This window comes from Phanerochaete carnosa (genome assembly GCF_000300595.1).
Source record: "Phanerochaete carnosa HHB-10118-sp unplaced genomic scaffold PHACAscaffold_1, whole genome shotgun sequence".
NCBI lineage: Eukaryota > Fungi > Basidiomycota > Agaricomycetes > Polyporales > Phanerochaetaceae > Phanerochaete > Phanerochaete carnosa.
This window is the reverse complement of record NW_006767628.1, coordinates 741,232-751,254: the sequence shown is the minus strand read 5'-3', so window position 1 is coordinate 751,254 and position 10,023 is coordinate 741,232. Positions and strand designations below refer to the sequence as shown.

General features: G+C 47.0%; 4 protein-coding genes across 4 annotated transcripts; all 4 read left to right on the top strand.

Annotated features, from left to right (window-relative positions):
* Positions 1-1,366: 1,366 nt before the first annotated feature.
* PHACADRAFT_23724 (uncharacterized protein) lies at positions 1,367-3,507 on the top strand (the record flags this gene model as incomplete). The annotated part of the gene is made up of 4 exons (XM_007389499.1): positions 1,367-2,001; positions 2,140-2,449; positions 2,483-2,555; positions 2,606-3,507. 4 exons carry the CDS (start codon positions 1,367-1,369, stop codon positions 3,505-3,507), a joined length of 1,920 nt encoding a protein of 639 aa, XP_007389561.1.
* Positions 3,508-4,166: 659 nt separating this feature from the next.
* On the top strand, positions 4,167-4,524 carry PHACADRAFT_189483 (uncharacterized protein; the record flags this gene model as incomplete). Its single annotated transcript, XM_007389755.1, has 2 exons — positions 4,167-4,405; positions 4,464-4,524. 2 exons carry the CDS (start codon positions 4,167-4,169, stop codon positions 4,522-4,524), a joined length of 300 nt encoding a protein of 99 aa, XP_007389817.1.
* A 930-nt stretch (positions 4,525-5,454) lies between these two features.
* Positions 5,455-5,985, top strand: PHACADRAFT_189482 (uncharacterized protein; the record flags this gene model as incomplete). Its single annotated transcript, XM_007389754.1, has 1 exon — positions 5,455-5,985. One exon carries the CDS (start codon positions 5,455-5,457, stop codon positions 5,983-5,985), a length of 531 nt encoding a protein of 176 aa, XP_007389816.1.
* A 570-nt stretch (positions 5,986-6,555) lies between these two features.
* Positions 6,556-7,204, top strand: PHACADRAFT_155497 (uncharacterized protein; the record flags this gene model as incomplete). The annotated part of the gene is made up of 2 exons (XM_007389753.1): positions 6,556-7,090; positions 7,161-7,204. 2 exons carry the CDS (start codon positions 6,556-6,558, stop codon positions 7,202-7,204), a joined length of 579 nt encoding a protein of 192 aa, XP_007389815.1.
* Between the last annotated feature and the right edge of the window lie 2,819 nt (positions 7,205-10,023).

Here is a 10,023-nt window from a genome sequence, read left to right as displayed (position 1 = left end):
CATGCAGTACGAGAGGCCGATTGATGCGAAAGGGCGGTGAGTCAAGCTGCCGACTGCCCTCGAGTGCTTGGGTGCCTGAGCTTGAAACATTTGCTAGGCATGTGGGACTTGGAGTTGAAGGTGCTGACAATTTTGCAAAACTTCTCGGCTCGTGCTTTGCAAGGGCGGTTTGGTCCGAGTTTGGTTCTGGAGTCGTCTCTGAAGGTGAGCGTGAAGGAGTCGGAGAGTGTTCTATTATAGTGTGAAAGCGTCAGTAATATGTATGCTAAGTGAACAGCGAGCTGATTCAGTTCGGCGGCCCAGACACAGGAACTCATTAAGTTACACCGGACTAGCCACCAGAAGCGCCCAAGAGCGGCTAAGACACGCTGAAGAATTTCTGAAAAGCCCAAAAAATGGCACAGGCAGGAATCGAACCCGCAGCCCGAAAGTAACCGCAGCGTGCTATACCACTAAGGCATAAGACCTTGCAAATGTGAGGCTGGAATTGCCCTATAGTACCACTTTTCTACCTCAAAGTCTTAGCTGTAATATTGTAGCCAATTATCAGGTATTAAAGCATTGGAATGTAATTGTACAAATGTATATCCTGATGGCGTGGCTAAGACACTGATGTGGCTAAGACACCAGTGTGGCTAAGACATTGAGTTATTAAATATTTGCTATTGATTCTGCTTATTGTACAAATGTATATCCTGATGGCGTGGCTAAGACATTGGAACATTAAATATTTGCTATTGATTCCACTTGAGTATAGTTCATCTGCTCTGGTGTTTTAGCCACACTAGTGTTTTAGCCACACTAGTGTCTTAGCCACGCCATCAGGATATACATTTGTACAATTACATTCCAATGCTTTAATACCTGATAATTGGCTACAATATTACAGCTAAGACTTTGAGGTAGAAAAGTGGTACTATAGGGCAATTCCAGCCTCACATTTGCAAGGTCTTATGCCTTAGTGGTATAGTGCACTGCAGTTACTTTTGGGCTGCGGTTTGATTCCCGCTTGTGCCATTTTTTGGGCTTTTCAGAAATTCTTCAGCGTGTCTTAGCCGCTCTTGGGCGCTTCTGGTGGCTAGTCCGGTGTAACTTAATAAGTTCCCATGTTTGGGCCGCTGAACTGAAACTCTTGGAGGCCGGCGGGGAGCTGTCAGAGGGTGATGAAGGCAGCACAGGTGAGGTAGTGCTACTGCTAGCTTTGTCATTGTTGTCAGGCATTATTGCTCTTGTTGTGGTCAGGGTACAAGCCGTGTTTTAAAGGGTACTCCTTTTCTTCTGGTGTGGTGCGGCGTGTGCCTAGGGGAGATTGAAATGGAAAGTGTACGTTGAATGACCGTGTCATGTACCTTGCATTGTTGCCAAGATGTCATTACCCCCAGGCAAACATGCAGATTTGATTCTCGAACTCACCATCCGGGAAATGGTGGCAATCGCAGAAGCGGCAGGATTGCGGATGTTTTTGTACGTGTGGCATCAGAAGGCAAGGCTTCTTGAAGCCATAATATGGAAGGGTCGTGGGCAGGAGCTGTTGGATGCGATGCAAGCAAAGCGCACCCGGGAGCTGTCCACTGCAACCAGTGGTGCTCAGGCTGGGCGGTTGTTGAACAGACAAGACAATGCTGCCACATCGGCCGCACGACAAGTCGGCTATAATCCATCAGTGTTTATGGATATTCCGTCCCAATCAGAGCTCAAGAAAAAATATGAACAATTTTATCTTGCCATGAGCAACACTGGTTTAGCACATGCAACCTGTGCTGTATGCAGACAACTTCGCTTGAAGTCGGATGTGCCAGTTGTGGAGAAGAAGTTATCGGAGATACCGAACCATGAGCGATTGCGCTCTCATGAGGATCATACCACACAGGACGTAGTCAGTGGCCTTGTGCTTGAGCAGACAGGTTGTACGGGTAGTTCCCAGGATCCTACAGTCACCGTGTGCAAGTCTTGCATGGTTGAACTCAGTTGCCAATCCACACAAGGCGAGCATCCTCCGAAGTATTCAATCACCAATGGACTTTGGACCGGGAAGGTGCCGCTGCAGCTGAAGACCTTGACATTGCCTGAACAGCTGCTCATTGCCCGTTTTTTCCCATGTGCATACATCGTCAAGTTGTATCCGCGGGATACTTGCAGGGGGTTCAGCCCTGATAGCTTGCAGAGTACGTTGGTGGGGAATGTTACAACCTTTGACCTCAATCTCAATTGCGTTGCCGACATGATTGAAGGGTGCCTCATGCCACAGCATCCACAGGTGCTCTTGCAAGTTGTATCTATCACATACGTCGATGTCAAGGGTCTTTCCAAGCGGTGGCAGCAAGCAACGTTTCGAGTGTGTCGGCATCATGTTGGAGAGGCGTTGAGATGGCTCAAGGAAAACAATCCACGTTACTATGGTGATGTCGACATTCAGCGCGCACAATTGGATCAATTGCCAGAGGACGACGTACTACTGGAGATACTCAGCAACATTTGAAAGGAGCCACGTGGCAGTGTACTGGCAATGGAGCGTGCCAGGTATGTTCCTGAAGGGGATGATGATGGCAATCCTGGTATGTTCATTGTGTTGTTTGTGGGACGCACAGCCAACAGTAATGTCTAGACACTTCGGCATCTTTTGGTACCACCTCGAACGAAAATTCTGAAGTCGGTGCAGACGTCATCCCAATGTACGCTCACGGCATTGTTGACTCTGAGTTGTCAGAGATTTCATCACACGACTTGCTCCTTACAGATCTTGTCAATCTGTGGCGAGATGGGCAGGAGGGTGGATATCTCATTTGTCATGGACAACGGCCCGCATCCAATTTTCCCCCCAGCACAGACAGTCCTCTTGCCGGTCACAACTTTTGGAAGAAAGCTTTTCTGACGCTGTTTCTGTATGGCGTTGGAGGGCCTGAATGCGAACGGCCTGTTCATGTGTCTTTGCAGGAGCATGTGCAGTGGCTGCTGGAGCAACACGACAAGCGTTACCGACTGCACTCTAACTTCGATTTTGTTGCGTGCAGCATTGAACAGCACAGGCAGGCGCTGTTGTCTACCAAGTTGCAAATGCGACGTCGAGACTTCGAGCGAGACACACAAATCATCTCATCAGTTACAATCGCAGATTTACAAGAGGCGTCTCGTCAGAAAGATCGCCACGAGCCTATTAGCAATGCTGCTGTCAAACTACTGAAGAGGCAAGTGCATGCTACTGCGAGCCGTGTTCTCGGGTCAGATGCGGCACACTTTCGTTTCAGGTCGGAGATCTGGTCGACTGGCATTAGGTTTGGTCCTCTGTCAGTGTGGTTGACTATCAATCCAGACGACATCGATGACGTTATCGCACATGTCTTCGTTGGCAAGAATATCAACATGGACAATTTCATGAACACTGTCGGCCCTGACAAGGCTGCTCGCGCTCGGAATATTGCCAATGACACATACACAGCCGCCACCTATTTTCACTTTATTGTTTGGACTGTATTTGAAACACTGTTCGGCATTACAGTACATGACTGACACATCACGCGACGGAAGGGCATTCTTGGATATGTCCAGGCGTACTTTGAGACCATTGAATGCCAAGAACGTGGGGCTCTGCACTTGCATTGTTTGATCTGGCTCGTCAGAGCTCCCAGTGCGGAGAAGATGCAAGAGCTTCTGCACTCAAGCGAGTTTCGAAATAAAATACACGCAGTTATACATGCAAATATTCGAGCTTTTCACTCTTGACTGGCCACTGAGGCGATGATTGCAGATGTTCCATTGGATTCTGGGGTTGCGCATGGCAGGCCTCCGAACCCGAGCCTCGAGGATGCAGAGTATTAGCGGGCAGTCGACACTTTGGAGTGTTCAGTAGTGCGTACAAAGCAGATGCACTCATGTGGCCCAGCGTGCGAGAAGCACAACCGTTACAGAGCGAAAGTTTGCAAACATCGAGCTCTGTGGCCCCTCCATGATGACAATGTCGTCGAAGACACTGGGGAATGGCATCCGCAACGTTTGTACGGTCTCCTCAATAATTACAATCCAGCTGTCACAATCAATGTGCGTTGCAATAACAATATGAAGCTACTCACAAACACTCCGGATACTATGGCAACTACATTTTACACCACGGGCTACACTGCCAAAAGCAAGGGAAATCATATAACATGTCAGCTCTGCTTGCGGAAAGCATGGCCTACCACCACGAGCGGTCCGGTTATGTGGACAACCTGCGAGACAATCAATGGCTGTTGTTGTTTAGGGCAACACACATGTTGAACAAGCAGCAGGAGCTACCGGGACAGATGGTGTACTCCTTCCTGCTTGGCCATGACGAAGCCATCAAATCACACAAGTACATCACGCTGCTATGGGTTCCATTTCACATCGCACTTGTCGAACAGTTTTCAGAGCTTGGCTACCGCCGAAGGTGGGTCGTTCAGGTTCCTGAATGGTTTTAAAAACAGTGTTAATGCTAAAACACTCAGAGACAATGTTGTTGACATATCTAAGAATGCGCAAGGTGCCGACAATATTGTGGACAATTGAGTGGAGGATGGTGAGGTTAGGCAGGTGGAAGGGAATGAAGTAAGTGTAATAACTTATGTGACAACAGTTCGCTCACTGAACAGGACACCGAGTACAACATGCTTAGGCTGACGGTCAGCAATGATGGTCGGCTTGTAATGGATTCTGTCGTGCTCGATTATAGCTATCAGGGGGGTCGACCTGGAACAGTTCAATGTTTATTGCTTCTTTACCGACACCTATGAGTACGGCAGTATCTCTGAAGAAACTGATGGTAGTACTCATCGCCAAAATGGGATATCATATCTCGAAACTCATCCGCATCACAAGAAGGGAGTCAGGCATGTTCAGAACAAAAACCACACTTGTATCGCCAACATCACAGGACGGTATCTTCCACGTTCAGATGATCCTGACGTCTACAATCTATATTGCGCCTCCATTCTTATGCTATTCAAGCTGTGGCGGGTTCTTTCCAATATCAAGGGCAAACATGAACGTTGGAAAGACACTCTGCAAAGCTTTCTTGCTGCAGTGGAACCTGACATCCTCGACACAATTGCCAACGTTCAACACTTCCATCGATGCAAGTCAGCAGCTGACGCAAAGCGACAAGAAGATGATGATGCAGGAACAGCTGTAACCTATGTTTGTGAGGATGATACACAATCTGATTACAGCGATGACGGAGGTGGGAATGAATCGGAGCAAGAGAGAAGAGGACAAGTGGGTGAAATCACGGAGGGGATGATTGAAGCAGCACACAATGCCCAGACAAGACCAGCAGACATTGCCCATGGACTGGAGGCCATACAAATAGGGGCGAAAGTCAGACTGTTCAGGATGAGGTCTTTTGAGGTTCATCCTTCAGCGTCGAGCGCAACAGAACGGGACATGGATAACCTATGTTGGTGGAAGGATGCAATGGCAAGGCAGCTATGCGAACAAAACATGATGTTCGCCGATGACGTTGACAATGGTGGAGATGTTCAGCCAATGACGAATGAAGATCAACCTGGTACTGTTGAAATACTTCCAGATATTGCGGAACAGTCGCTTGCTGCTGTTGACCCTTCTGAGCTGCTCGCAGATCAGCGTCGTGCATATAACATTATCAAGTGGCATGTTGACCAACAACTTGCCAGACATGACAATCAGCTGCTCATGATCATTTATGGAGAAGGAGGTACTGGGAAGTTGAAGGTCATCCAGACTGTCACAGAATACTTCAAGTCCAGGGGCATTGAAGATACACTAGTGAAGTCAGCATACACGGGCATCGCAGCGTCACTCATAGATGGCAAGAAAATGCACACCGTCGCTAGCACCCCCCTTCGTACTGAAAACCTCTCGGACGAGGCACGCAACAAACTGACGGCTGCATGGTTGCATAGATCCTGGTACATAATTGACGAAATCAGCATGAACTCTTGTGCAATGTTTGCACACGTCGAGCAGAACGTAGCATTGGCAAAGGGTTGAACCGACAAGCCATTCAGCGGAGTTAACGTGGTACTCTGTGGAGACTTTCATCAATTTTCGCCTGTTGCTCAGAAGAAACGCGCATCGATGTATTACGCTGCAAATGAAGCCGCTGGTGACACAGTCAATGATTGTATAGGTTCACAATTGTACCAACAATTCCGAACAGTCGTCATCCTCAAAGAGCAAGTGCGAGTGAACAATATTAGATGGACAGAGCTGCTGCATCACCTGTGATATGGTCGGATTAATGAAGACGATCTTGAAGTACTACACTCACTCGTCATTGGAGACCCTTGGTGCCCACTGACGGATTTCACGTCCCATCCTTGGAACAACACCGCTTTGATGACGCCTCGTTACGCAGTCTGTACGCAATGGAATGCCGAAATGATTCAGAAGCACTGCAGCGACAGAGGCATATAGCTTTTCATATGTCACGCACAAGATGCCATCCGTGGACGCCCACTGACAGGATTAGAATGGCTGTTGGCTGCACAGAAAAGAATTTGGGGTAAGGCGTCACAGTGTCTTCCAGACGAAGTGTACCTGGCAGTTGGCATGAAAGTCATGGTGACACTCAATGTGAAGACCAACCTTGATATTGCCAATGGAGCACGGGGAACTATTGAACGTATCATCTTGCATTCCAACGAACCAGCAGTGGGGAACAAGCCGATTGTTTACCTACAATACATGCCGGCCTATGTTCTCGTGAAGCTGAACCGTACTCGCGTAAACCAGTTAGATGGTTTGACAGAGTCAGTCATACCTATCGAGCCGGCAACGAAAACCTTCACCATTAATGTCAAAACATCTCGTGGGCAAATACAGCGCAAGACGGTGAAGCAATGCCAACTCCCCATTATAGGTGCATATGCATTCACCGACTATCGTTTACAGGGGCAAACCATTGCTCCAGTGATCGCAGACATTGCCCGGCCCCCATGTGCCACCCTTGACCTTGCGAACGTCTATGTAGCTCTGTCACAAAGCAGCGGCAGGGACAACATACGGATTCTCCGAGACTTTGCAGATGAAACAGTATTGCAACCACTTAACACCGAGCTTGCTGGAGAAGACAATCAGCTGGAGAGACTGAACAGTGAGACAAAGAGATGGTGGGAGTTAGTTGAGCAAAGGTATGCAGTACGCACTTTTAAAGTTACTGGTAGTTGTCTCATTTCTCCTCACCACACAGCAGTCTACAGGCCAGTAGTTTTATAAGTTGAATGTGGGAATATAAGATCATCTGAGAAAAAGTGATTATGTGCGAAAAGGCGGAGGAGGGGAGAGGTAGAAAACTGTACGGAGCGGAGAGGGTCTTACAATGAAACTACAGGCGGTGGCAAGATAAGGCAGTTCCAAAAAGGGTGGGAGACAAACACAGCCAAATATTCAGGCGCCTAAAATCCACTGGGGATAAGCTTGCTCTCCGAGCAAGAATGAAACAGGCTCCGATGAGCAGCACAGTGGGATGAACGCTGGTTTTTGGGGTCTGAGGTAAACAAACGCTCAATTAAACGCTACCCCCGGCTGTTTCCAGCGCTTCGGTATGTAATTCATGGTGTAACTCATGGATATTCCCCTGTGGGGTTAGGGTTAGATGCACGGTGGCAGAGCACATTCAGCTCAAGTTTATAGGGCTTCCTACAAATGCACACAGCATACACTGAACTGTGCCATCAGTATTGATCTTAATGGTGTGAACACCCCCATTTCAGTTGCTATTATTTTGAACTGGTTGACCGGAGCAAGATGGCAGGCAACCTGCAGTGCAGTACTACTCTACTGTTTGGTCCCTGGTTTTTAGCTGAGCCAAGAAATGCCTAGCTTTGATGTTACAACCAGTGCAAGGCTGGATATACCTCTAAACAAAAAATGACATTGAGCACAAAATAGTGTTACATAGCACAATGCTACATGTCGCACAAGAGGAGCCAGTAGTAACGGTTATATGCAGGATAGTAGACGATGGGGTCAGAGCTAAACTTGGCGTGCAGATTCTTGGTTAAGATGTATATTTTTCTCAGCTACTGGGCCTTCTCAATATTTGGTCATCACTTCCCCTTCATTGTACAACTTGCCGCCATAACACCTGTTCATATGTCTTGCCCATCAGCTGGAAAGCCTAGCCACATGTACGTGGATTATACCCTGACTGACATATGAACATTGTCTCAGCCTGTTGCCTCTGAGACTACCCCTGCACATTGAATAGAAGTGCAATGCAGCGTAGCTGCATATGCCATACCTCTCTTGCTTATGATTTTCAATCAGCAGACGGTGGTGATGTTGCCCAGTTATGTAGTGCCGGGAAACAGAAATCTCTGTGATTCACCGCAGCACCCCACAGCATCAACCACATGACACCACTTCAGAATCAAAACTTTAGTCAAAATGCTGGCTAACTGGCAGTGATGGGGCCGACCTGGCTATTACTAGCGCCTGGAAGTGGAGATCTCCATGATTCACTGTGCCCTCTTGTCTGCCCTACAATGTCAACCACATGACACTTCAAAATTGAGATTTTAGTCACACCTGCCGGCTTCTCAGTTTCGCGCTGTTCAAAGGCTCATCCCGTTTGACAGCTTACTATATATATACTTATAGGTCTTGGTAAGTTCAGTGATCAGCACAACTCCAACAAGTGCCACTATCATATTGATGGCTACCTGTTCGTTTTGCAGGTACTTCCAATTCTATCAGTCAAAATAGTTGCAGTGGTCTTTGAACTAGATATGAGCTCAGAATGCCGCTTCCTGTACATGAGCGACCCATTGTATTAGGCAGGAAAGATGACAAAAAACAGCAAGCAAGATGCCAGCCTTCATCTGCCCGTACAGTGGAGCAAATCAGGACCCACTCTGTTATGCATATTTGCCCAGTATCCAGGGCACGTGTTGATTGGCCTTCAAGCTTGCTGGTTCAATCTGAGTTCAGCATGAGAGAGTAGGCGAGAATAGATGACTCATTTCTTAAAGTGTGTTCAGCAAGATCCTGAATTGGGGCTATGTTGCAACACACACGCAGAACTAATCCCTCTAACAGGTGTTCTCGACAGTCCTCAATAGCGCATCCAAGTTAACAAAACCATGGCAAATTACCTCAGGCTCTACGCGTATGTCTATAAAATCTTGCAATGCAGCAAATAGCAAAATAAAAGTGAAGGCCCTCCACATGACTATACATCAACCCATGACAGTTCTTGGCTCATAGTCGTCAAATACGTGCTCACCAAAGTCATCACTTGACCAGTGGTTTGATGAGCTGATTCAGTTTGGCGGCCCAGACATGGGAACTTATTAAGTTACACCGGACTAGCCACCCAGAAGCACCCAAGAGCGGCTAAGACACGCTGAAGAATTTCCGAAAAGCCCAAAAAATAGCACAAGCGGGAATCAAACCCGCAGCCCAAAAGTAACTGCAGCGCACTATACCACTAAGACATAAGACCTTGCAAATGTAGGGTTGGAATTGCCCGATAGTACCACTTTTCTACCTCAAAGTCTTAGCTGTAATATTGTAGCCAATTATCAGGTATTAAAGCATTGGAATGTAATTGTACAATGGTATATTCTAATGGCATGGCTAAGACACCAGTGTGGCTAAGACATTGAGTCAATAAATATTTGCTATTGATTCTGCTTATTATACAAATGTATATCCTGATGGCGTGGCTAAGACACCAGTGTGGCTAAAACACTGGAGCAGATGAACTATACTCAAGTGGAATCAATAGCAAATATTTAATGTTCCAATGTCTTAGCCACGCCATCAGGATATACATTTGTATAATAAGCAGAATCAATAGCAAATATTTATTGACTCAATGTCTTAGCCACACTGGTGTCTTAGCCATGCCATTAGAATATACCATTGTACAATTACATTCCAATGCTTTAATACCTGATAATTGGCTACAATATTACAGCTAAGACTTTGAGGTAGAAAAGTGGTACTATCGGGCAATTCCAACCCTACATTTGCAGGTTCTTATACCTTAGTGGTATAGCACGCTGCAGTTACTTTTGGGCT